Here is a 26,884-nt window from a genome sequence, read left to right on the forward strand (position 1 = left end):
GTGAGCTGACAGGGGCTATTCCCGGCACTCTTCACAGCGCATAGGCTAGCAATGACAGTAAAGGGTTAGGGGAGACCTTGGAGTACTGGTGTGGTGCAGAGAGCCAGCTCGCCGCTCACCTCATGCCCTATAAAAGACTGTTTTTCTGCGCTAGGGAAACACAAGGTGAGAGCAGATTCCCCCGTACACTCAGACAGGGAAGAGTTTACACGGCTGCTCATTCCGCCAATGGGAGCACAGAACACCTCACTCTCGGCAGCCAATCACAGCACAGCCGGCAGTGTATATAAAAGACGTGAGTCAACACCGGGCGTTGTAGTATTATTGATTAAAGTTAAGTTCTGCAAACATGGCGGAAACTGCCCCCGTCGCCGCCGCTGTTCCTCCATCAGAGGTCGCAGCCAAAAAGAAGAGGCAGCCGAAGAAAGCTGCTGGAAGAGCAAAGAAGAGCGGCAAGTCTTCTGGACCCAGCGTCTCCGAGCTGATCGTAAAAGCCGTGGCCGCCTCTAAAGAGCGCAGCGGGGTTTCTCTTGCCGCCCTGAAGAAGGCTCTGGCTGCCGGAGGCTACGATGTGGAGAGGAACAACAGCCGCATCAAAGTGGGGGTGAAAGGATTAGTGACCAAAGGAACTCTCACCCAGGTGAAAGGTACCGGCGCTTCCGGCTCCTTCAAGCTCAATAAGAAACAAGTGGAAAGCAAGAAGGCCGCCCAGAAGTCCCTGAAGCCCAAGAAACCTGCAGCGAAGAAAGTGGCCAAATCCCCGAAGAAGCCCAAGAAGGCTCCGAGTGCAGCCAAGACCCCGAAAAAGGTGAAGAAACCCGCTACAGCGGCTGCTGCCAAAAGCCCAAAGAAGCCTATAGCCGTGAAGCCTAAGAAGGCGGCCAAGAGTCCCGCCAAGAAGGCGGCGAAGCCCAAAGCTGCCAAGAGTCCGGCCAAGAAGGCAGCGAAGCCAAAAGCCACAAAAAGCCCGGCCAAGAAGGCAGCTAAGCCTAAGAAAGCTGCGGCCAAGAAGTGATTGTAAAGCCGCAGCCTCTCTTCCTTGTTATCCCCCAAAGGCTCTTTTCAGAGCCACCCACCCTGTCTCGGCAGAGCTGTAGGCGCACGATGTGATCTATTGGGGGACTAAATAAAAACTGTAGTGAAGAAGTCGCTACATGTGGCAGAAATATCTAGTTTGTCCCTTACACATCAGTCCTAGAAACATAGCTCTTGATAGCAGGATATGGACCACTTGGCCCATCTACTCTGCCCCATGCAGTCACTGCATAAGTGGGATATGCAGGGGAGCGGGACTAAATGCAGTTATCTGTTAAATCTGCAGATAGATCGGGAACGTATACACTAAAGTGTCGGGTTCTTCTATCTCCAGCCGCCCGTAGTAGCTGAATGGTTGTTTTATGTGTACTTGGTCGTACAGTCTGGTGTAAGGAACAGCACCGCGTGTTCTGCACGCCATTCCCGGTGATGTACAGACTGCGAGGTACCCGGACAAGGTATAATTGTTTGCTACAAAAAAAAAAATGCCTCCCTTGAAAATACAGCCTGTTCCTATAGCTCGTTTCTGGATTAATGTAGGAGACCCTTAAATTAGTTAATTAACGTTCAAAGCCTGCAGGACCCCTCTATGGACTAGGCGGCGGGTGGCAGGCTGTGTGGTGCCCTGGATGATATGTAGTCCTGCAGCGCTTGGTGCCTCCTTTCCCGAGCCCCTTACCTCTCCCAGGCATTGTCCCCCCAAAAAATGAATTATGTAACCTGGCTGCTTTCATCAAATTTGCATATAAGCTGAGCTGCGCTGATTGGTAGAAGTAAGCATGTCCCCCTCCACCGATTGGTTTAAAGAAGAGCGGATACATTTTTCAAAAACTCCGCCGATAAGCTAAGCTGTAAGAGAACATGGATTTCCTAGTGAATACTTAGTTTGTCCTTCATAAAAAAAACTTGTGTCCAACAGCTTAGAACTAGTCAGCCACCGACAGTGTGTTGTGCCATCTTCGAAACAAAGGATCATGGCGGTACCTCTAGGACAAATCTACTCACGTCTCACCCACTGCAAGAATTCATAAACATTACACATTAGTAGTGGCCAGCTTGGGCATAAGCTCACTAAAATACTGGCCCGGTCCTTTCATCATCACTCCAAATAAAGACAGCAACCACTAGCGGTGTGCCTAATGTGAGGGAACGATTAAGTACTAGGACCCGGCTTATAGTCAGAGTACAGCACTACACAGAGACGTTGGGTTACAGATCTTTCGTAGAAGAGATGGGCGGCCCTGAAAAGGGCCTTTGTGTGCGGGTGATGGTATTAGATGCGCCTCGGTGTTTAGCCTCCGAAGCCATACAGAGTGCGGCCCTGGCGCTTGAGAGCATAGACCACATCCATAGCGGTGACCGTCTTCCTCTTGGCGTGCTCGGTGTAGGTGACGGCGTCCCGGATCACGTTCTCCAGAAACACCTTCAGCACCCCGCGGGTCTCCTCGTAGATGAGGCCGGAGATACGCTTCACGCCTCCTCTCCGGGCAAGGCGGCGGATGGCAGGCTTGGTGATGCCCTGGATGTTGTCCCGCAGCACCTTCCTATGGCGCTTAGCGCCTCCTTTTCCGAGCCCCTTACCTCCTTTACCTCTTCCAGACATTATTCAATAGCTAACGACAAAGAAATATGAGGCAACCCATTTTCGGTTGCTCTTTAGAAAGAGGTAAGCGGACCTGATGGGTGACTGAGCACTTTGAGAGGCGGAGTCATGGCTATAATTAGATGTTAAAAAGTCACTGCCTTACCATCAGATTAGGGGCATAAGATGTATACGCAATATAAAGTTACACTTAGCTAAGATCTTTTTTCCCATACAATTCCTGTACTTGGTACAACATAATATTCAACCTAAGATACAATGTAATATTATCCATACTGAGTCCCATTCTTATCAACGTCCCAACATTTGATATAAGGCTCATAACAGATGATATAGATGACGACTGAGAAATAGCAAATCAGAAAAAATGAAATGTCATAAATATAGGACAGCATAAAGTATAATAAATATATATATATATATATATATATATATATATTAGCACTGCACTATAATTTATTTTATATAATAGATTACTTTATTTAGCACACTGTTGTTCATAGACTTATTTTTATTGAAGTAAAAAAAAAAAACCATTTAGAATTTAACCGTTTTAATATCCATTATTATATATTGTCCAGATAAATAATAGGTATATAATAAGTGACTTGCACAACCTCATTGGGATTGGAGGATGAAAATTCAAAATGGACCAATGAGTCGAACAGATTTCGGCGGGACAAAACAAAATCACTCCAATGACATGCCGCTTCTGGCTGGTCAGTGTAACGTCTGTCCCGGGCTCGGTCTGAGTGTCAGCTCTGCGCTTCGGTCTCTCTTCTCCCTGTAATAATGAGCGCCGCTGATACTGCACTCAGCCAGTCCCGCTCCGGAACACTGCTGCTCAGCCACCCCCTGTATCTCTGTTACTATAGGGAGCACAGCTGGCACGTGTACCTAAGCCAGCATTGTATTGTGCGATCATAAAGATCTCCTTTCATTAAATGCAGCTAAACGGAACCTGATGTCTTATAATGGATTCGGTGCAATATACCTGCAGTGATACCGGAGATTGGATCCCGGTGTTACACGTGCAGTGATACAGTAACAATAGCATTCTACACAGGGCATCTTGAAAGACAAACAACCTTTTAGCAACTGTGTTTATAGGAGATTCAAAGTGATACGAACAACGGGACCAATTGCTACAATCTACTGATACTTTGTAACATTGGAATAAGATACAATAATTCTCTAGTTCTGCAGCAGCTACACGGGCAGTCACTGCTCTATGGATTGCTTTATGTAAGCACTAATGCTGACATCTGTAATATGATGACTATATGACCCCGCTTTAGTTTGGAAGTGAATATACAGTTCATGGAAGCGGAGATACAATAAGGCAGATTTGCAAGTAGCACATATAATACCCATCATAGTTTCAGCCCGATTAGAGAGGAGGTGGGTGGCTCTTAGAAGAGCCTTTGTGTTGATGTGGGTCAGAGAAGGGGGTGATTACTTGGCGCTGGTGTACTTGGTAACAGCCTTGGTGCCCTCGGACACGGCGTGCTTGGCCAGCTCTCCCGGCAGCAGCAAGCGTACGGCGGTCTGGATCTCCCGGGAGGTGATGGTCGAGCGCTTGTTGTAATGAGCCAGGCGAGAAGCTTCCCCAGCAATGCGCTCAAAGATGTCATTGACAAAGGAGTTCATGATGCCCATAGCCTTGGAGGAGATGCCGGTGTCAGGGTGCACCTGCTTCAGCACCTTGTAGACGTAAATGGCGTAACTCTCCTTCCTGCTCTTCCTACGCTTCTTCCCATCCTTCTTCTGGGTCTTGGTCACCGCTTTCTTAGAGCCTTTCTTAGGCGCCGGAGCAGACTTTGCTGGATCAGGCATTCTTTAGGATCTCTTCGACACAATGTAGAAAATCTGTGCGGTCATCTCACACATCTGTTTTATTTATAGGCAGCTTATGCAAACGAGGCATCACCAATGCAAGCTACACTATTGGGTAGAAGTGTCATGTGACACTGGTAGGCATCGTAACCCCACTCTTCTTTTTGCGGATTGGTCTGTGGATGAAGTTGAGCTGCATTGTTTAGCTTGTAAGCAGACCAATCACAGAGCAAGCAGCATGTCGCTTCTGAGTATATATGTAAGAGGAGGGCGGTGTTTTAGAGACATTTCTCTCAGTGTTTCTGTTGAAAGAGAGACTCTTTTATCTCATTGAACCTCGCAAGCATGTCTGGAAGAGGGAAACAAGGCGGCAAGACCCGTGCTAAGGCAAAGACTCGCTCATCCCGGGCCGGTCTCCAGTTCCCAGTCGGTCGAGTTCACCGTCTGCTGAGGAAGGGAAACTATGCGGAGCGTGTGGGAGCCGGTGCCCCGGTGTATCTGGCCGCAGTACTGGAGTACCTGACGGCTGAGATTCTTGAGCTTGCCGGAAACGCCGCCCGCGACAACAAGAAGACCCGCATCATCCCCCGCCACCTGCAGCTGGCTGTGCGCAACGACGAAGAGCTCAATAAACTGCTCGGTGGGGTGACCATCGCCCAGGGAGGCGTTCTGCCCAACATCCAGGCCGTGCTGCTGCCCAAGAAGACCGAGAGCCACAAACCAGCTAAGAGCAAGTGATTTCACTGCTAGATACTTGTCCCCGCAACACAAAGGCTCTTTTCAGAGCCACCCACCCTGACCCCAAAGAGCTGATTCATGATATGCTGTACATGTGGGAGTAAGTAGCCCGCTGTTTAGCGGGATAGGTGCGAGTATCGTACTTGGCGTTGTGCTTCTGACGGGAAGTAAATCAGACCCTTGCGTGTAACAAGCAGTAGAGCGCAGACATAACAATGTTATTTCCATAATGTTCTTTCTGCAATAGGACTTATAGCGCTAAACAAATTAAATTAATACAATACAGCACAGAAACCGTGGAGCGCAGGGAAGCTATGCAGGAGATACTAAATGGACATTTAGAGAGTGATGAGTGTGTATGAAAGATTCTAGAGCGGGGGCCTCTCGAGCTATGCGGGGATGTGAGTTCCATAGAATCGGAGCTGCACGGCTAAATGCTTGACCCCCAGATTCATTAAGGGAGGTACTAGATGTGTAGGGCAAGTTCCTCGGTAGAGGACTCTATAAAGAGCCGCCTTACAGGCATTTACTTCCATAGAAAAGTGCTCATGGAGCCTTATTAAAACGTTCCCTTACACTTGATCAACTCTAACCTTTCATGGTGAAGACTAGTAGCCCCCTGTGCCCTGACTGCACGCTGAATTGAGGAGGCTCCCGCCACTGTTCCAGGGCAGCGGCAAGCTGGAAGGAAGGTGCGGGTAATTAAGGGATATAGGCCGTGAGCTTAGTGGCTACTAACTACGAGGAGCCTGGGCAGAGCTAAAGGAGGTGGTATCCGTCCAATTAAACACCATTGTGTAACTTATGCTTCAGCTGGTTTAGAAGGATTTGGTGGCTCTGAAAAGAGCCTTTGTGTTGCTGCGTGTATAGGAGTGCCGAGTGTCTATGCCCTCTCCCCTCGGATTCTGCGGGCTAGCTGGATGTCTTTGGGCATGATGGTTACCCTCTTGGCGTGGATGGCGCACAGGTTGGTGTCCTCGAACAGCCCCACCAGATAAGCCTCACTGGCCTCTTGTAGGGCCATAACGGCAGAGCTCTGGAAGCGCAGGTCGGTCTTGAAGTCTTGGGCGATCTCACGCACCAATCGCTGGAAGGGCAGCTTGCGGATCAGCAGCTCGGTGGATTTCTGGTAGCGGCGGATCTCTCTGAGAGCAACAGTCCCGGGACGGTAGCGGTGAGGCTTCTTCACGCCGCCGGTAGCTGGGGCGCTTTTCCGAGCAGCCTTGGTTGCCAGCTGCTTGCGGGGAGCTTTACCTCCGGTAGATTTGCGGGCGGTCTGCTTGGTCCTGGCCATCTCTCCTCACGAAACACGTCTAAAGGCAAAAAAACGAATACATATAGAAAGCAGCCGCTAGCATCTCTATTTATGCACTGTGCTGCGCTGTCATTGGATGAGTTAAAGGCGCCTTTCATCCTGATTGGCTTAGGCATATGCATAGTACTTTTCAAAAAGCCCTCCAAGACTTTAGGGTTTCTCCCGGGTGCGGCAACAAAATCAGTCTCCATTAGAGGTTTTATCACGTTTCAGCCAGAAGGATTGCTGTATTCCGGGAAGTCTATGCTGGCATTCTAGCCAGGGGAGACAATCAAAACACACACACACACACACACACACACACACACACACACACACACACACACACACACACACACACACACACACACACACACACACACACACACACACACACACACACACACACACACACACACACACACACACACACACACACACACACACACACACACACACACACACACACACACACACACACACACACACACACACACACACACACACCAGTGATACAAGCCTCAAGTCTAAAGAGTCTTGAAATAGAAACCTTATTACATACAGTACTGTGAATAGCTACCGTCGGCGGGATTAGTACGTATGGGGACAGATGTGCCTCACCAGCTGTGCTCTCTACTGTCCGGGAGATCACAGTATATGTCTGCAGTAAAAACATCAGCGATTAATATGTCTGCTTACCAAGTAACATTCACGATACGATAGTCATTTGCATATTACAGCATTAAGAATACATTTATCTGGTAGATCTCAATTATCATATTATGAGAAGCTTTAGAACGGAGAATAATCAGATCTTCTGCCTGCATTGGGGACGATGTGATACTAATGTGAAACAGTAAGTAGTGTTACACTATTGTTACTATTCTATGAATACATCAGTAGATACTATCAATACCAAAGTATCAAATAAAACCACAAGCCAAATCTCATTAATCTGAGAAAGACAAAGTACAATACATGGAGAACACAGGAGGACATTTGTCTAGATAGTGTAAGGGTTTGCAATGAATGGGCTATTGGTGGAAATAACAATCAGATACAAGTGAATCACTTTTTCTTTTTGTATAGCTGAATTATTATAAATGCATATTTAATGAGTTAAGTTTCATTTCCCATTTATAAAAACAAACAAACAAACAAACAAACAAAAAATAAGGGGTTGTTTGTTTAAGAATTGGCAAAAGGTGTATTTTATTATGTTCAATCGAGTTTAAAACTCTTATAGGGGATTATATTGCTATGAGCACAATGCACATTCAGTGACCTGAATGTATGGGAATTAAGAATAAAAATGTAATGTCATAATAATGACTCACTATGCTATGGTGCACTACAGAATACCTACAGTGAGTGCTCCTCCTTTTATTCTATCTGTGTAGGGGTTGGGTGTGCTACTGTCCATTACTCCTCATGCAATTCTATACCTATTACTGAGATTTAGTTAGTACTAAGGGAAGAGAATATTATAAATGAATAATCCATACTAAGGCAGATGGTGATTGGTGATTACCTCCTACATGGTGCCAGGTGGGATGCTTAGGGGCTACTGGCTTACCTATTGGACCCCTTGCATGTGCTACCATCACTGGAGGACAGACGGCATTTATTTCTTAGAGCAGTGGGTAATTACATTTTAGTAAACTGTTGAGAAACCTTGTGAAATATTTTGGAAATGTTCACACGACCATTTCTATATTTCCACACACTTTTACATCACTGGTGTAAAATAAAGAGTCAAAAGGATTACACCAGGCATGTCCAAACTGAGGCCCTCCAGCTGTTGTGAAACTACATATCCCAGCATGCCCCGACACAGTCTTGCTGTCAGAGAATGCTAAAGCTGTGTCAGGGCATGCTGGAAAGTGTAGTTTCTCAACAGCTGGAGGGCCGCAGTTGGGACATGCCTGGATTACACTGTACAATATGAGTAGAAATGAAACAAGCAAAACTGTTTAGGAACAGAAACTGGTTGTCTTGCTCCTTAAACTTTGCCAGCAAAATGGCCGCCGTTGCCATGGTTACTAGAAATTGCTAGGCAACCGAAAATGGTTGTCATGCTTAATCTACTTGGCCTGAAAAATGGCCACTTTCTCCTGCAGGGTCCACAGGGTATCCACAGGATACATTGGGATATGGATGAGCGACAGCGGATCTTGCACCAATCGGTCAAAGCTTTCTGGGCTCCCAGTACGCAGTGGGCCCGTCTATATATACCTGCCACCTGGCTCAGGCAAATCAGTTTTTAGTTTGGTGAGGCAGGAGCCGGACCATGGTCTAAGGGCTGCTAGTTTTTGGCAGCCATAAGCTTTTTTACTTTATTTTTATAGTCTTACTATTTTTTTCTGAGTGATCTTTCTAAACAGCGTCTTATACGTACCTTAGAAAGAGTCACTCCAACTACTCCCCGCCGAGTCGCGACAACGCTTACCCACGAGTACAGTGCTGTTTCGGCGGGCGTCTGTGTCGGATAAAACTAGCAAGTCCAGCAGACGTTACCAGGCTGTGGCCGGAGCACGGGAGGAAGGTAAGGCATAGGTTCCGCTTAGAGGGGGAACATGGACACAGCCGCACTCTTTTGGGGGAAACTACCAAACAGTCGCTGACGCGGCTGCCACCGAAAGTGCACAAGTGCTAGGCCTTAGGGATCAAAGGCTCCAGGAGTAGCATGAGGCTGCGATCCCTAATTTTGAGATCAGCAGTGGGGAGACGGATGCACCCCTGGTCGCCCCTCCCCCCCCGATTCACGACCAGTTTCCTCCGAGTCTCCTGCCATAAACTGAAGCGGCTGTGTGACTGGTGCATCAGTGTTCACTTGGCAATCTGTGTTCACTATATTTTCACGGAGCGGCGGTGGACACTTATAGCATATGGATCCACTCGTATTTATCGATTCTGGAAGCGGGGTAAGTCTCCCTGTATCCCGCTCTCCTGAGTGGGGGCTATAAAACACTAAGTGGGTCATTCAGACCTGATCGCATGCTGTAGTTATTTGCAGCCGTGCGATCGGGTCTGAACAGCGCATGCGTGGGGGCCGCAATGCGCAGGCGCGTTGCTGGCCGGCGATGGCCATCACTGGGCAGCGACAAAAATAATGAAGAAAGCATTTGCAGCAGCAAACACAAGAAGATTGACAGGAAGAGGCCGTCCGGGGGTGTCAACTCACCGTTTTCTGGGAGTGTTGAGGAAAACGCATGCGTGTCCGGCCGTTTCCATGGAGGGATCCTGACATCAGCTCCAGCAAGGATCATTGCAGCGGGTGAGCAAGTCCTGAGCTGTGCAGAGACTGCACAAACTTTTTGTTTGTGCAGCTCTCTGCACAAGCGTTTGCAGCCATACACAGCAATCCCACCTCCCCTGTGGGTGGCGATTACCTGGTCGTAGCAGTGCAAAAAATAGCCTGCATGCAACCATGTCTGAATTAGGCCCTAAGTCTCTATCTACCTTTGAGTACAAATAGTTGGATAAGGGCATAATGCATATGAGTTTGATAATATTACTGTGGTTTCTTTTGCTATGCGTCTGAATACAGTTAAAGCATTTTTATAAAGTAATGCAGTAATATGTTTCTCCTACATACGTGAACTGTACCTGTAGTTGAATATGTGGTCATATTGCTTATTATACTAATGTATAATCTGTGACTGACTGTTAGTGTGATTGCTGACTTTGCTATAAATTCTGTCAGTTTTCTCTGTTTACTCCGATCCTCAATGCTGGTGCTAAACAGGGTAGGGTCGGATTGTATGTCACTTTAACACATTTTAAAGTGATTACAGTCACAAATTGTGTATTACACTGTTAAATTGTCTGATTATTTATCATGTCTCAGAGCAGAAAAGGTGAGGAAAACACACTCACATCAGCACCAACACTCATATCATGTTTGTCATGTAAAGCTGGGTTAACATCTCAGGATCTGGTTCAAGATGGGTTGTGTGCAAACTGTATTAGCTTTCACCAAGGTCTCTTGAAATATTCAAGGCAGATGCAGGTGTAAGTTGATCCACCATGGGCTATGTTTGCACAGGACATTATCCAGTATAGCTGAGTGGATAATTCCAACTTCTGTACCGGTGATAGGTTGCACTATTATATGTGCAGCACAGGGGAAGCAGTAGCCTCTCAACAGAAACAGGCTGAAAAGCCAGTGGTAAGTAAATCATTTAGACACAAAACAACATCTTCAGAGTCTACACATGTTTCAGATGAGGACTCATCAGAGGACGAAGACTCATTACACTCTGGTTCTGAATATGAGGATGAGGAAGAAGGTCTCAGCTCAGTGGACATATCTGAGTTGATTACTGCAATGAAATCCATTTTATCCTTAGAAGAATCAACATATACTGTGTTAAAATCCAAGGCACCTTTATTTAAACGTCCCAAAACAGGTAAGACTGAGTTTCCTGGATCAGAACAGCTGACGGAAATTATGGAAGAGGCTTGGGTTATGCCCAGTAAGAAATTTAGAATTCCTAGGAAATGGAATTCCAATTACCCTTTTCTGACTGAGGACTGTTTAAAGAGAGAGGTAGCCCCTAAAGTAGATATGCATGTGATTCGCTTAGTGCAAAAATCTACATTACTTCTGCCTTCAACATCAATAAATGATGTCACGGATAGGAGAGTAGATGGTTTGCTAAAAAACAACAACTTTTTTTTCCCTGTCTGGGGCAATCATTAGACCAGCCATGGCCTCAGCCTGGATGGCTAAAGCAGTGGCTGTCTGGCAAGATGCATTGGTAGGGGAAATTTCAACGACATCCAGAGAGCAAAAATCCCATGTGACACATATCAAACAGGCTGCAATATTCTTGGAAGAAGCAGCCTTAGATATGGGCACTATTGCCTCTCAAACATCAGCCTCAAAATTAGCCGCTCACCGAGCAGTTTAGCTACGCACCTGGAAAGCTGATTCAGAATACAAAAAAGATAAGCCATCAGCCTGATGGTGCGGGCCTCCACCTGGGGGAACCCAGGGTGGGAGGCCGACTTATTCATTTTGCACAAATCTGGCAGCAGTCTACCACAGATGCCTGGGTGCAAGAAGCGGTGTATCCCAGTTATGCGTTTTCTTTCAGGAAAAACCCTACTCAAAGGTTTTTTTTTTTTATTGTACCAGCCTTTCTTTGGTAGAAACGAGGGCCAGGGTTTTGCAAGAGGCAGTTCAGAAATTGCTTCAGTCAGGAGTAATCATTCCTGTTCCTCCTGCACAACAAGGACAGGGTTTCTACTCCAACCTGTTTTTAGTCCAGAAGCTGAACTAGTCGTTCCAGCTCACACTCAATCTAAAAATGCTGAACAAATACATTTGGGTACCTCGGTTTCATATGGAGACCTTACATTCCATCATTTTGGCTATGGAACCATGGGATTTTATGGTATCCCTGGATATACAGGATCCTTACCTGCATGTTCCTATAGCTCTGTCCCATCAGCGCTATCTCAAATTCGCTATCCTCCAACAGCATTTTCAGATTCAGGCTCTGCCATTTGGTCTGGCCACAGCCCCCAGAGTATTCACCAAAAATGTGGTGATTATGGTAGCTTATCTCCGCCAGCAGGGGATAAGAATATTTCCATACCTCAACGATCTTTTTATCCTGGCACAGTCTCAGGTATTGCTTCTGTGTCATCTGCAACATACAATAGAGTGTCTGCAGAAGCACGGTTGGCTCATAGATTGGGCAAAATCATCTTTTGTTCCGTCATAACGGATGACTCATTTGGGGCTGTATTGGATTTGAGCCGTCAGAGAGTAATTTTACTTCTGAGAAAAATATCCAAACTTCAGTAAAGGATCCAGGAGCTTCTACACTGTCGAAGAGTATAAATTCTCGCAGCAATGTGTGTGATGTGTCTAATGGTGTCAATTTTCAACATGGTAGAGTATGCTCAGTTCCATTCAAGACCTCTGCAACATCGGATCCTTACCAAGTGGAATGGGGTCATCAGACAATAAAAATGCAGACTATGATTCTTCCTCTGGAAGGAAGGAGGTCATTAGCCTGGTGGCTACAGACAGCCCATCTGGACAAAGGGAGACCCTTTTGGATATCAGATTGGGAAATTCTGACAACAGATGCCAGCCTTCAGGGCTGAGGAGCAGTGTCAGGAAGAAATTGCTTCTAGGTGCAGTGGACCAAGGAAGATGGATGCCCTGTCAGTGAGATGGGACTTTCGTCTGGCCTATGTGTTTCTTACCATCACCCTGTTAACCAGGGTGGTGAGAAAGGTAAAAGTATGGATGGTGTAATGGTTAGCATTACTGCCTCACAGCACTGAGGTCATGGGTTCGATTCCCACCATAGCCCTAACTGTGTGGAGTTTGTATATTCTCCCCGTACTTGCATGGGTTTCCTTCGGGTACTCCGGTTTCCTCTCACAATCCAAAAATATACTGGTAGGTTAATTGGCTTCCAACAATGAAAAAAAAATAACCCTAGTGTGAATGTGTGTCTGTGTGTACATGTGATAGGGTTTATAGATTGCAAGCTCCACTGGGGCAGGGACTGATGTATATGGCTAAATATGCTCTGTAAAGCACTGCAAAATATATGTATAATATATAAATAACTGGTAATAATAATAATAATAATAATAATAATAATAATAATAATAATATGTGTACACTATATAAAAAACTGGTGGCGGTAGTAATAATAATAATAATAATAATAAAAAGGAAAAGTGCCGTTATACTAATAGCTCCGGCTTGGCCCATAAAACATTGGTGCACAGATCTGCAGAGGATGTCGATGGATGCTCTATTCCTACTACCTCAACATCCAGATCTACTGATTCAGGGGCCTTGCCATCACAGACATCTGGATTGACTGTCTTTGATGGCGTGGCTCTTGAGACCTCCATCCTGAAGTCAAAAGGATTCTCTCAACAGGTAATTCAAACAATGCTTAGAGCAAGGAAAACCTCCTCAGCTCGCATTTATCACATAATATGGCAAGCCTATATTCAATGGTGCAGTGAACGGAAACTTGACCCCAGGTCTTTCAGAATTTCCAGAATCCTAGCATTCCTTCTGGTTTAAGGGTGGCTTCTTTGAGAGTGCAGGTGTCAGCACTAACTGTATGGTTCCAAAAGAAAATTGCCAACCTACAGAATGGGCACACTTTTTTCCAGGTAATGCTGCACATTCAACGTCCCTCTGTTCCTCCTACAGTGCCTTGGGATCTAAGTTTAGTTCTAAAGGCCCTTCAAGTTGCCTCATTTGAACCACTTAAAAGAGTAGATTTTAAATGGTTGACAGCTAAGGTTCTCTTTCTTCTGGCTATGGCTTCAGCTCGAAGAGTTTCAGCATTTGGCGCATTATTATTTTGTCCTCCATTTCTCATTTTTTATCCAGATAGATCGGTTCTCAGAACTAAATCTGGGTATCTTCCTAAGGTGGTGTCTAAATTCCACCTTTACAAAGAAATTGTAGTCCCGGCTTTCCAGGGGCCAGACCTATCTGCGGGAGATGCATCGTTGGAAATTGTCCATGCCTTAAGGATCTACGTAGATCGTACCAGTGCTATCAGAAAGACAGATTATCTCTTTGTTCTCTACGGATTTCATAGGAGAGGGTGGCCTGCTGGTAAGCAGACACTGGCGAGGTGGCTTTGGATGACGATTTCAGAAGCATATTCGAAGGCTGATCTCCTGTTTCCGGATAATGTCTCTGCTCACTCTACTCGTAAAGTAGGTCCATCATGGACAGCACAGCATGGTGCTTCAGCAGAACAGATATGTAAGATAGCCACATGGTCTTCCATTAACACATTCATTAGACATTTTGCTTGTGGATACCTTTGCCTCTCAGGATGCTGAATTTGGGCCAAGCATTCTCCTGTCTAATCAGGAGCGTTGCCACCACTAAATTGCTTTGGGACATCCCAATGTATCCTGTAGATACCCTGTGGACCCTGCAGGAGAAATATAAGTTATGGTAATAAGTTACCATTGATAACAGTATTTCTCCTATGTCCACAGATATCCCACCTTGACGCACCTGATTTGAGGATCCTTTTACTCACTAAACTCTTCCCTCTTGTACGGAAGGGTGGGAGGTTGTGCATGTGTGGTCTTCTCGCCTGATTAGTGCTCTACATGATGCTCCTGCCTTAAGCTTTGGAAAACAACTGATTTACCTGACCCAGGAGGCGAGGATATATGGACGGGTCCACTGCATGCTGGGAGGCCAAAAAGCTTTGACCGATTAGTGTAAGAACCGCTGTCGCTCAACCATATAACAATGTATCCTGTGAAACTTGTGGATTTAGGAAAAATACTGTTATCAATGGTAAGTTCTTACCATAACGTATATGTTGCTATGGTTGCCGAACTGTTGCCAGGGAACAGAAACTGGTTGTCATGCTTAAATCAAATTTGCCATCAAAATGGCCACTGTTGCCATGGTTACCCGACATTGCTAGGGAACTGAAACTGGTTCAATGTTTAGACTACTTGGCCTTCAAAATGGCCAGCATTGCCATAATTATCGGACATTGCTAGGCAACTTCCCTGGAGCACTTTCCCAGCTGGTATGGAGCCACCCAGGTGAAAAGAGGAACAGTTTCCCCGAGTTTTGGGGCTTGTTCTTGGGGAATCTATACAAAGCAAAGGCCCTGGTACTGGAAAAAACGGTTTAATGTCTCATACTGATGTAACGGTATTGGGCAGCATGAAGCCTATTACTAAGGGTAAGGCCGAAACTAGGATTTTCGCCACCAGGGAAAAAGCAGTGATTCCCCTCCCCAAAATGTGTTTATAAAAAATGTTATTATTAATAATAACAATAGTAATATTAATAATAATAAAAAAAAAATATAAAAAAAAAAAAACCCTAAGACTAAAATAATCACATTATCAAAAATTTAGAAAAAAGAGGGATATTTTGGACAACATCCCCCTATGTGATCCAAATGCCCTCTGCGTCACATACCCCATCAGCGGCGTGTTTCACTACATTCCCCCCTGTGTGTCCCCACACATTGCACTTTATCATAACACCTCATTACTGCACTACATTCCCCTATCCACTGCACTACATCACTACACTACATGCATTCACATCAGTCCCTGCCCCAGTGGAGCTTACAATATATATTCCCTACCACATGCACCACTTAAACAATTTTTATTGGGACTCAATTAATTATATTTTTGGATTGTGGGAGAAAACTGGAGTACCCGTAGGAAACCCATGCAAATACAGGGAGAATATACAAACTCCACACAGTTACAGTAGAGCCATGGTGGGAATCAAACTAATGACCTCAGTGCTGTGAGGAAGTAATGCTAACCATTACACCATCCGTACTGCCTCTGAGAAGCTTTAGATCTGAGTATAATCAGAAATTCGGAATGTGCTGGAAACTATTATACTAATAGGAAACAGTAAATACCATTGTATGTACTTGCAAACTATACTCACTAATTCCAGGGAGATATTAATATGAATGCAGATATACATAAAAATAAAAATAAGAAAAGTCACAACTACATATGTCAAAAACACTGTCTATGGCATAAAATAATAATGATGATTTCATTTTTAAAACGTTAATACATTAATCATATTAGGTCATATTAGGTCATCGCTACCGTACGGTAGCTTTAGAATGGAGTATGAACAGAACTTCTGCGTGTGTGAAACGATATGATACTAATGGGAAACAGTATTATTCAATTGTAACTATTCCATTGAAACATTTGGATACAATCTGTGAAAGTATCAACTTAGACCACAAGCTAAAGCTTATGTATCCGGGAAACTGCATGAAGAGAATATAAAGCTGCTGTGTACTGTATGTGGATTGTACAAAGGGGATTTTCATCTGCTCAGTGGAGACTAATTTCAGATACAATAGTCCCTGTACGTAAAATCAACCACTTATTGTTCTATTTTAGTTACTGTCTTTTTCTTTATGCAGATATATTTATTTATTTTTATATCCATTTTACATGTTCTTGAAAAAAATAAACATTAAAAGTATTGAAAAAAAAATATTTTTATGGGTCAGCTTTTATTTCTATTTTGTTTCTACCATCCTTGGGGCCCCAGAAATCCCTAGTAGTGGCCCAGGTCTAGCTCCGTGTTCTCCCTACCTGCTCTGGAGACTCTCAATGCTCTAGATCACAACTCCAGCATGCAATCATGGGTTGGGGAAGAGAGTGAGACCTGGATGGTACTTACTGCTGGCACACGCCCTCCAGTTAGTAGTCATCGGTATTTTTCAAGAACCCGCTTCCATCTCCATTTGCCTTCCATTCCTCAATGTCGATCCTCTCCTCTCAGCTAGTTATTTTTTAACAAGCTACGTCATTTAAATTTTATTCCGCATAACTATTGTGAGCATATAATTCTTCAACATCTTCCTATCTTCTCCTATTTGTTCTTCCTTTTCCTCCGCCGTGTTCCATCACGTCTCCCCCGATTTTCCCCTTGTCTCTCCCATCTCCCCGTTTGTTTCCTGTTGCCATCTTTACCCATTCACCTTTATTTTCCCCCTGTTTCTCTTCCTTTCATCCATTCCTTCCACCTGCCACTACCCTTAGAGGTCCCCTTATGTATCCCCATATTTCTGCCTCTCCATTTTTCCCTCTGTACCCTTATTATTCTCCATATTATTACTGTCTCCTTTTATTTGTATCACTATTCATACCGATTCCCTCTGTTGTTCCTTTTGCTCCTCTGATCTCCCACTCCTCGTCTCCTTATTTCTCCCGTCTCCAGATATTGTACCCTTTATTCCTATGGTCTCACCCTATTGCTCCCATGTCCTCTTTTAAAAATATCAGTCTCCTATCAATGGGAACGGGACCCCATAGCCCACCTACTGACACACTTAAGATGCATAGATATGCATCAATGTCTATATGGATCATTATAAGAACATGTGGAGAAAACGCCACCAGCATTTTTCAGGACATGGAGAATCTCAGGCCGGCAGGATTATTCTGAAGCTGATTATGCACGCCAGATATCTTGCTTTTATTTATTTAGTCAAAGTAACTAGAGTTCCCAGACAGGAGTGCCAATACCTTGTGGGGCAACCTGCCTGTGCTATCCATCCGGGTGTACAGCATCCCACACATCACCTTTATGTCTTTCAAAATGCGGCATCCTCTGCACTGATTATGCCCCAGCCACCTTTGTTCGGTGTAGTGCCTGGAGGAGAGAAAAGTGCCCGATGAGACATTTTTCGCTTCGCAGAAAAGATGTATTACACGCCAGCCAGATCATGCCTGGTCTAGGTGAGCTGACAGGGGCTATTCCCGGCACTCTTCACAGCGCATAGGCTAGCAATGACAGTAAAGGGTTAGGGGAGACCTTGGAGTACTGGTGTGGTGCAGAGAGCCAGCTCGCCGCTCACCTCATGCCCTATAAAAGACTGTTTTTCTGCGCTAGGGAAACACAAGGTGAGAGCAGATTCCCCCGTACACTCAGACAGGGAAGAGTTTACACGGCTGCTCATTCCGCCAATGGGAGCACAGAACACCTCACTCTCGGCAGCCAATCACAGCACAGCCGGCAGTGTATATAAAAGACGTGAGTCAACACCGGGCGTTGTAGTATTATTGATTAAAGTTAAGTTCTGCAAACATGGCGGAAACTGCCCCCGTCGCCGCCGCTGTTCCTCCATCAGAGGTCGCAGCCAAAAAGAAGAGGCAGCCGAAGAAAGCTGCTGGAAGAGCAAAGAAGAGCGGCAAGTCTTCTGGACCCAGCGTCTCCGAGCTGATCGTAAAAGCCGTGGCCGCCTCTAAAGAGCGCAGCGGGGTTTCTCTTGCCGCCCTGAAGAAGGCTCTGGCTGCCGGAGGCTACGATGTGGAGAGGAACAACAGCCGCATCAAAGTGGGGGTGAAAGGATTAGTGACCAAAGGAACTCTCACCCAGGTGAAAGGTACCGGCGCTTCCGGCTCCTTCAAGCTCAATAAGAAACAAGTGGAAAGCAAGAAGGCCGCCCAGAAGTCCCTGAAGCCCAATAAACCTGCAGCGAAGAAAGTGGCCAAATCCCCGAAGAAGCCCAAGAAGGCTCCGAGTGCAGCCAAGACCCCGAAAAAGGTGAAGAAACCCGCTACAGCGGCTGCTGCCAAAAGCCCAAAGAAGCCTATAGCCGTGAAGCCTAAGAAGGCGGCCAAGAGTCCCGCCAAGAAGGCGGCGAAGCCCAAAGCTGCCAAGAGTCCGGCCAAGAAGGCAGCGAAGCCAAAAGCCACAAAAAGCCCGGCCAAGAAGGCAGCTAAGCCTAAGAAAGCTGCGGCCAAGAAGTGATTGTAAAGCCGCAGCCTCTCTTCCTTGTTATCCCCCAAAGGCTCTTTTCAGAGCCACCCACCCTGTCTCGGCAGAGCTGTAGGCGCACGATGTGATCTATTGGGGGACTAAATAAAAACTGTAGTGAAGAAGTCGCTACATGTGGCAGAAATATCTAGTTTGTCCCTTACACATCAGTCCTAGAAACATAGCTCTTGATAGCAGGATATGGACCACTTGGCCCATCTACTCTGCCCCATGCAGTCACTGCATAAGTGGGATATGCAGGGGAGCGGGACTAAATGCAGTTATCTGTTAAATCTGCAGATAGATCGGGAACGTATACACTAAAGTGTCGGGTTCTTCTATCTCCAGCCGCCCGTAGTAGCTGAATGGTTGTTTTATGTGTACTTGGTCGTACAGTCTGGTGTAAGGAACAGCACCGCGTGTTCTGCACGCCATTCCCGGTGATGTACAGACTGCGAGGTACCCGGACAAGGTATAATTGTTTGCTACAAAAAAAAAATGCCTCCCTTGAAAATACAGCCCCTGTTCCTATAGCTCGTTTCTGGATTAATGTAGGAGACCCTTAAATTAGTTAATTAACGTTCAAAGCCTGCAGGACCCCTCTATGGACTAGGCGGCGGGTGGCAGGCTGTGTGGTGCCCTGGATGATATGTAGTCCTGCAGCGCTTGGTGCCTCCTTTCCCGAGCCCCTTACCTCTCCCAGGCATTGTCCCCCCAAAAAATGAATTATGTAACCTGGCTGCTTTCATCAAATTTGCATATAAGCTGAGCTGCGCTGATTGGTAGAAGTAAGCATGTCCCCCTCCACCGATTGGTTTAAAGAAGAGCGGATACATTTTTCAAAAACTCCGCCGATAAGCTAAGCTGTAAGAGAACATGGATTTCCTAGTGAATACTTAGTTTGTCCTTCATAAAAAAAAACTTGTGTTCAACAGCTTAGAACTAGTCAGCCACCGACAGTGTGTTGTGCAATCTTCGAAACAAAGGATCATGGCGGTACCTCTAGGACAAATCTACTCACGTCTCACCCACTGCAAGAATTCATAAACATTACACATTAGTAGTGGCCAGCTTGGGCATAAGCTCACTAAAATACTGGCCCGGTCCTTTCATCATCACTCCAAATAAAGACAGCAACCACTAGCGGTGTGCCTAATGTGAGGGAACGATTAAGTACTAGGACCCGGCTTATAGTCAGAGTACAGCACTACACAGAGACGTTGGGTTACAGATCTTTCGTAGAAGAGATGGGCGGCCCTGAAAAGGGCCTTTGTGTGCGGGTGATGGTATTAGATGCGCCTCGGTGTTTAGCCTCCGAAGCCATACAGAGTGCGGCCCTGGCGCTTGAGAGCATAGACCACATCCATAGCGGTGACCGTCTTCCTCTTGGCGTGCTCGGTGTAGGTGACGGCGTCCCGGATCACGTTCTCCAGAAACACCTTCAGCACCCCGCGGGTCTCCTCGTAGATGAGGCCGGAGATACGCTTCACGCCTCCTCTCCGGGCAAGGCGGCGGATGGCAGGCTTGGTGATGCCCTGGATGTTGTCCCGCAGCACCTTCCTATGGCGCTTAGCGCCTCCTTTTCCGAGCCCCTTACCTCCTTTACCTCTTCCAGACATTATTCAATAGCTAACGACAAAGAAATATGAGGCAACCCATTTTCGGTTGCTCTTTAGAAAGAGGTAAGCGGACCTGATGGGTGACTGAGCACTTTGAGAGGCGGAGTCATGGCTATAATTAGATGTTAAAAAGTCACTGCCTTACCATCAGATTAGGGGCATAAGATGTATACGCAATATAAAGTTACACTTAGCTAAGATCTTTTTTCCCATACAATTCCTGTACTTGGTACAACATAATATTCAACCTAAGATACAATGTAATATTATCCATACTGAGTCCCATTCTTATCAACGTCCCAACATTTGATATAAGGCTCATAACAGATGATATAGATGACGACTGAGAAATAGCAAATCAGAAAAAATGAAATGTCATAAATATAGGACAGCATAAAGTATAATAAATATATATATATATATATATATTTATTAGCACTGCACTATAATTTATTTTATATAATAGATTACTTTATTTAGCACACTGTTGTTCATAGACTTATTTTTATTGAAGTAAAAAAAAAAAACATTTAGAATTTAACCGTTTTAATATCCATTATTATATATTGTCCAGATAAATAATAGGTATATAATAAGTGACTTGCACAACCTCATTGGGATTGGAGGATGAAAATTCAAAATGGACCAATGAGTCGAACAGATTTCGGCGGAACAAAACAAAATCACTCCAATGACATGCCGCTTCTGGCTGGTCAGTGTAACGTCTGTCCCGGGCTCGGTCTGAGTGTCAGCTCTGCGCTTCGGTCTCTCTTCTCCCTGTAATAATGAGCGCCGCTGATACTGCACTCAGCCAGTCCCGCTCCGGAACACTGCTGCTCAGCCACCCCCTGTATCTCTGTTACTATAGGGAGCACAGCTGGCACGTGTACCTAAGCCAGCATTGTATTGTGCGATCATAAAGATCTCCTTTCATTAAATGCAGCTAAACGGAACCTGATGTCTTATAATGGATTCGGTGCAATATACCTGCAGTGATACCGGAGATTGGATCCCGGTGTTACACGTGCAGTGATACAGTAACAATAGCATTCTACACAGGGCATCTTGAAAGACAAACAACCTTTTAGCAACTGTGTTTATAGGAGATTCAAAGTGATACGAACAACGGGACCAATTGCTACAATCTACTGATACTTTGTAACATTGGAATAAGATACAATAATTCTCTAGTTCTGCAGCAGCTACACGGGCAGTCACTGCTCTATGGATTGCTTTATGTAAGCACTAATGCTGACATCTGTAATATGATGACTATATGACCCCGCTTTAGTTTGGAAGTGAATATACAGTTCATGGAAGCGGAGATACAATAAGGCAGATTTGCAAGTAGCACATATAATACCCATCATAGTTTCAGCCCGATTAGAGAGGAGGTGGGTGGCTCTTAGAAGAGCCTTTGTGTTGATGTGGGTCAGAGAAGGGGGTGATTACTTGGCGCTGGTGTACTTGGTAACAGCCTTGGTGCCCTCGGACACGGCGTGCTTGGCCAGCTCTCCCGGCAGCAGCAAGCGTACGGCGGTCTGGATCTCCCGGGAGGTGATGGTCGAGCGCTTGTTGTAATGAGCCAGGCGAGAAGCTTCCCCAGCAATGCGCTCAAAGATGTCATTGACAAAGGAGTTCATGATGCCCATAGCCTTGGAGGAGATGCCGGTGTCAGGGTGCACCTGCTTCAGCACCTTGTAGACGTAAATGGCGTAACTCTCCTTCCTGCTCTTCCTACGCTTCTTCCCATCCTTCTTCTGGGTCTTGGTCACCGCTTTCTTAGAGCCTTTCTTAGGCGCCGGAGCAGACTTTGCTGGATCAGGCATTCTTTAGGCTCTCTTCGACACAATGTAGAAAATCTGTGCGGTCATCTCACACATCTGTTTTATTTATAGGCAGCTTATGCAAACGAGGCATCACCAATGCAAGCTACACTATTGGGTAGAAGTGTCATGTGACACTGGTAGGCATCGTAACCCCACTCTTCTTTTTGCGGATTGGTCTGTGGATGAAGTTGAGCTGCATTGTTTAGCTTGTAAGCAGACCAATCACAGAGCAAGCAGCATGTCGCTTCTGAGTATATATGTAAGAGGAGGGCGGTGTTTTAGAGACATTTCTCTCAGTGTTTCTGTTGAAAGAGAGACTCTTTTATCTCATTGAACCTCGCAAGCATGTCTGGAAGAGGGAAACAAGGCGGCAAGACCCGTGCTAAGGCAAAGACTCGCTCATCCCGGGCCGGTCTCCAGTTCCCAGTCGGTCGAGTTCACCGTCTGCTGAGGAAGGGAAACTATGCGGAGCGTGTGGGAGCCGGTGCCCCGGTGTATCTGGCCGCAGTACTGGAGTACCTGACGGCTGAGATTCTTGAGCTTGCCGGAAACGCCGCCCGCGACAACAAGAAGACCCGCATCATCCCCCGCCACCTGCAGCTGGCTGTGCGCAACGACGAAGAGCTCAATAAACTGCTCGGTGGGGTGACCATCGCCCAGGGAGGCGTTCTGCCCAACATCCAGGCCGTGCTGCTGCCCAAGAAGACCGAGAGCCACAAACCAGCTAAGAGCAAGTGATTTCACTGCTAGATACTTGTCCCCGCAACACAAAGGCTCTTTTCAGAGCCACCCACCCTGACCCCAAAGAGCTGATTCATGATATGCTGTACATGTGGGAGTAAGTAGCCCGCTGTTTAGCGGGATAGGTGCGAGTATCGTACTTGGCGTTGTGCTTCTGACGGGAAGTAAATCAGACCCTTGCGTGTAACAAGCAGTAGAGCGCAGACATAACAATGTTATTTCCATAATGTTCTTTCTGCAATAGGACTTATAGCGCTAAACAAATTAAATTAATACAATACAGCACAGAAACCGTGGAGCGCAGGGAAGCTATGCAGGAGATACTAAATGGACATTTAGAGAGTGATGAGTGTGTATGAAAGATTCTAGAGCGGGGGCCTCTCGAGCTATGCGGGGATGTGAGTTCCATAGAATCGGAGCTGCACGGCTAAATGCTTGACCCCCAGATTCATTAAGGGAGGTACTAGATGTGTAGGGCAAGTTCCTCGGTAGAGGACTCTATAAAGAGCCGCCTTACAGGCATTTACTTCCATAGAAAAGTGCTCATGGAGCCTTATTAAAACGTTCCCTTACACTTGATCAACTCTAACCTTTCATGGTGAAGACTAGTAGCCCCCTGTGCCCTGACTGCACGCTGAATTGAGGAGGCTCCCGCCACTGTTCCAGGGCAGCGGCAAGCTGGAAGGAAGGTGCGGGTAATTAAGGGATATAGGCCGTGAGCTTAGTGGCTACTAACTACGAGGAGCCTGGGCAGAGCTAAAGGAGGTGGTATCCGTCCAATTAAACACCATTGTGTAACTTATGCTTCAGCTGGTTTAGAAGGATTTGGTGGCTCTGAAAAGAGCCTTTGTGTTGCTGCGTGTATAGGAGTGCCGAGTGTCTATGCCCTCTCCCCTCGGATTCTGCGGGCTAGCTGGATGTCTTTGGGCATGATGGTTACCCTCTTGGCGTGGATGGCGCACAGGTTGGTGTCCTCGAACAGCCCCACCAGATAAGCCTCACTGGCCTCTTGTAGGGCCATAACGGCAGAGCTCTGGAAGCGCAGGTCGGTCTTGAAGTCTTGGGCGATCTCACGCACCAATCGCTGGAAGGGCAGCTTGCGGATCAGCAGCTCGGTGGATTTCTGGTAGCGGCGGATCTCTCTGAGAGCAACAGTCCCGGGACGGTAGCGGTGAGGCTTCTTCACGCCGCCGGTAGCTGGGGCGCTTTTCCGAGCAGCCTTGGTTGCCAGCTGCTTGCGGGGAGCTTTACCTCCGGTAGATTTGCGGGCGGTCTGCTTGGTCCTGGCCATCTCTCCTCACGAAACACGTCTAAAGGCAAAAAGACGAATACATATAGAAAGCAGCCGCTAGCATCTCTATTTATGCACTGTGCTGCGCTGTCATTGGATGAGTTAAAGGCGCCTTTCATCCTGATTGGCTTAGGCATATGCATAGTACTTTTCAAAAAGCCCTCCAAGACTTTAGGGTTTCTCCCGGGTGCGGCAACAAAATCAGTCTCCATTAGAGGTTTTATCACGTTTCAGCCAGAAGGATTGCTGTATTCCGGGAAGTCTATGCTGGCATTCTAGCCAGGGGAGACAATCAAAACACACACACACACACACACACACACACACACATAGCAGTGATACAAGCCTCAAGTCTAAAGAGTCTTGAAATAGAAACCTTATTACATACAGTACTGTGAATAGCTACCGTCGGCGGGAATAGTACGTATGGGGACAGATGTGCCTCACCAGCTGTGCTCTCTACTGTCCGGGAGATCACAGTATATGTCTGCAGTAAAAACATCAGCGATTAATATGTCTGCTTACCAAGTAACATTCACGATACGATAGTCATTTGCATATTACAGCATTAAGAATACATTTATCTGGTAGATCTCAATTATCATATTATGAGAAGCTTTAGAACGGAGAATAATCAGATCTTCTGCCTGCATTGGGGACGATGTGATACTAATGTGAAACAGTAAGTAGTGTTACACTATTGTTACTATTCTATGAATACATCAGTAGATACTATCAATACCAAAGTATCAAATAAAACCACAAGCCAAATCTCATTAATCTGAGAAAGACAAAGTACAATACATGGAGAACACAGGAGGACATTTGTCTAGATAGTGTAAGGGTTTGCAATGAATGGGCTATTGGTGGAAATAACAATCAGATACAAGTGAATCACTTTTTCTTTTTGTATAGCTGAATTATTATAAATGCATATTTAATGAGTTAAGTTTCATTTCCCATTTATAAAAACAAACAAACAAACAAACAAAAAATAAGGGGTTGTTTGTTTAAGAATTGGCAAAAGGTGTATTTTATTATGTTCAATCGAGTTTAAAACTCTTATAGGGGATTATATTGCTATGAGCACAATGCACATTCAGTGACCTGAATGTATGGGAATTAAGAATAAAAATGTAATGTCATAATAATGACTCACTATGCTATGGTGCACTACAGAATACCTACAGTGAGTGCTCCTCCTTTTATTCTATCTGTGTAGGGGTTGGGTGTGCTACTGTCCATTACTCCTCATGCAATTCTATACCTATTACTGAGATTTAGTTAGTACTAAGGGAAGAGAATATTATAAATGAATAATCCATACTAAGGCAGATGGTGATTGGTGATTACCTCCTACATGGTGCCAGGTGGGATGCTTAGGGGCTACTGGCTTACCTATTGGACCCCTTGCATGTGCTACCATCACTGGAGGACAGACGGCATTTATTTCTTAGAGCGGTGGGTAATTACATTTTAGTAAACTGTTGAGAAACCTTGTGAAATATTTTGGAAATGTTCACACGACCATTTCTATATTTCCACACACTTTTACATCACTGGTGTAAAATAAAGAGTCAAAAGGATTACACCAGGCATGTCCAAACTGAGGCCCTCCAGCTGTTGTGAAACTACATATCCCAGCATGCCCCGACACAGTCTTGCTGTCAGAGAATGCTAAAGCTGTGTCAGGGCATGCTGGAAAGTGTAGTTTCTCAACAGCTGGAGGGCCGCAGTTGGGACATGCCTGGATTACACTGTACAATATGAGTAGAAATGAAACAAGCAAAACTGTTTAGGAACAGAAACTGGTTGTCTTGCTCCTTAAACTTTGCCAGCAAAATGGCCGCCGTTGCCATGGTTACTAGAAATTGCTAGGCAACCGAAAATGGTTGTCATGCTTAATCTACTTGGCCTGAAAAATGGCCACTTTCTCCTGCAGGGTCCACAGGGTATCCACAGGATACATTGGGATATGGATGAGCGACAGCGGATCTTGCACCAATCGGTCAAAGCTTTCTGGGCTCCCAGTACGCAGTGGGCCCGTCTATATATACCTGCCACCTGGCTCAGGCAAATCAGTTTTTAGTTTGGTGAGGCAGGAGCCGGACCATGGTCTAAGGGCTGCTAGTTTTTGGCAGCCATAAGCTTTTTTACTTTATTTTTATAGTCTTACTATTTTTTTCTGAGTGATCTTTCTAAACAGCGTCTTATACGTACCTTAGAAAGAGTCACTCCAACTACTCCCCGCCGAGTCGCGACAACGCTTACCCACGAGTACAGTGCTGTTTCGGCGGGCGTCTGTGTCGGATAAAACTAGCAAGTCCAGCAGACGTTACCAGGCTGTGGCCGGAGCACGGGAGGAAGGTAAGGCATAGGTTCCGCTTAGAGGGGGAACATGGACACAGCCGCACTCTTTTGGGGGAAACTACCAAACAGTCGCTGACGCGGCTGCCACCGAGAGTGCACAAGTGCTAGGCCTTAGGGATCAAAGGCTCCAGGAGTAGCATGAGGCTGCGATCCCTAATTTTGAGATCAGCAGTGGGGAGACGGATGCACCCCTGGTCGCCCCTCCCCCCCCGATTCACGACCAGTTTCCT

General features: G+C 45.9%; 10 protein-coding genes across 10 annotated transcripts; 4 read left to right on the forward strand and 6 right to left on the reverse strand.

The window, feature by feature from the left end:
• Positions 1-300: 300 nt before the first annotated feature.
• Positions 301-1,166, forward strand: LOC134994289 (histone H1B-like). Its single transcript, XM_063950949.1, has one exon. The coding sequence runs from the start codon at positions 350-352 to the stop codon at positions 1,013-1,015; it is 666 nt and encodes a 221-aa protein (XP_063807019.1). The 5' UTR covers positions 301-349; the 3' UTR covers positions 1,016-1,166.
• Positions 1,167-2,266: 1,100 nt separating this feature from the next.
• LOC134994297 (histone H4) lies at positions 2,267-2,672 on the reverse strand. Its single transcript, XM_063950958.1, has one exon. It carries the CDS (start codon positions 2,636-2,638, stop codon positions 2,327-2,329), a length of 312 nt encoding a protein of 103 aa, XP_063807028.1. The 5' UTR covers positions 2,639-2,672; the 3' UTR covers positions 2,267-2,326.
• Positions 2,673-4,042: 1,370 nt separating this feature from the next.
• LOC134994295 (histone H2B 1.1-like) lies at positions 4,043-4,532 on the reverse strand. Its single transcript, XM_063950956.1, has one exon. The coding sequence runs from the start codon at positions 4,472-4,474 to the stop codon at positions 4,094-4,096; it is 381 nt and encodes a 126-aa protein (XP_063807026.1). The 5' UTR covers positions 4,475-4,532; the 3' UTR covers positions 4,043-4,093.
• Positions 4,533-4,734: 202 nt separating this feature from the next.
• Positions 4,735-5,265, forward strand: LOC134994293 (histone H2A type 1-like). The gene has a single exon (XM_063950953.1). It carries the CDS (start codon positions 4,820-4,822, stop codon positions 5,210-5,212), a length of 393 nt encoding a protein of 130 aa, XP_063807023.1. The 5' UTR covers positions 4,735-4,819; the 3' UTR covers positions 5,213-5,265.
• A 774-nt stretch (positions 5,266-6,039) lies between these two features.
• Positions 6,040-6,535, reverse strand: LOC134994292 (histone H3). The gene has a single exon (XM_063950952.1). The coding sequence runs from the start codon at positions 6,504-6,506 to the stop codon at positions 6,096-6,098; it is 411 nt and encodes a 136-aa protein (XP_063807022.1). The 5' UTR covers positions 6,507-6,535; the 3' UTR covers positions 6,040-6,095.
• An 11,442-nt stretch (positions 6,536-17,977) lies between these two features.
• LOC134994290 (histone H1B-like) lies at positions 17,978-18,949 on the forward strand. Its single transcript, XM_063950950.1, has one exon. The coding sequence runs from the start codon at positions 18,133-18,135 to the stop codon at positions 18,796-18,798; it is 666 nt and encodes a 221-aa protein (XP_063807020.1). The 5' UTR covers positions 17,978-18,132; the 3' UTR covers positions 18,799-18,949.
• Positions 18,950-20,051: 1,102 nt separating this feature from the next.
• Positions 20,052-20,457, reverse strand: LOC134994298 (histone H4). The gene has a single exon (XM_063950959.1). The coding sequence runs from the start codon at positions 20,421-20,423 to the stop codon at positions 20,112-20,114; it is 312 nt and encodes a 103-aa protein (XP_063807029.1). The 5' UTR covers positions 20,424-20,457; the 3' UTR covers positions 20,052-20,111.
• Positions 20,458-21,501: 1,044 nt separating this feature from the next.
• LOC134994296 (histone H2B 1.1-like) lies at positions 21,502-22,292 on the reverse strand. Its single transcript, XM_063950957.1, has one exon. It carries the CDS (start codon positions 22,250-22,252, stop codon positions 21,872-21,874), a length of 381 nt encoding a protein of 126 aa, XP_063807027.1. The 5' UTR covers positions 22,253-22,292; the 3' UTR covers positions 21,502-21,871.
• Positions 22,293-22,512: 220 nt separating this feature from the next.
• On the forward strand, positions 22,513-23,043 carry LOC134994294 (histone H2A type 1-like). The gene has a single exon (XM_063950955.1). It carries the CDS (start codon positions 22,598-22,600, stop codon positions 22,988-22,990), a length of 393 nt encoding a protein of 130 aa, XP_063807025.1. The 5' UTR covers positions 22,513-22,597; the 3' UTR covers positions 22,991-23,043.
• A 774-nt stretch (positions 23,044-23,817) lies between these two features.
• LOC134994291 (histone H3) lies at positions 23,818-24,312 on the reverse strand. The gene has a single exon (XM_063950951.1). It carries the CDS (start codon positions 24,282-24,284, stop codon positions 23,874-23,876), a length of 411 nt encoding a protein of 136 aa, XP_063807021.1. The 5' UTR covers positions 24,285-24,312; the 3' UTR covers positions 23,818-23,873.
• Between the last annotated feature and the right edge of the window lie 2,572 nt (positions 24,313-26,884).

The sequence above is a fragment of the Pseudophryne corroboree genome, unplaced genomic scaffold (assembly GCF_028390025.1).
Source record: "Pseudophryne corroboree isolate aPseCor3 unplaced genomic scaffold, aPseCor3.hap2 scaffold_1294, whole genome shotgun sequence".
NCBI lineage: Eukaryota > Metazoa > Chordata > Amphibia > Anura > Myobatrachidae > Pseudophryne > Pseudophryne corroboree.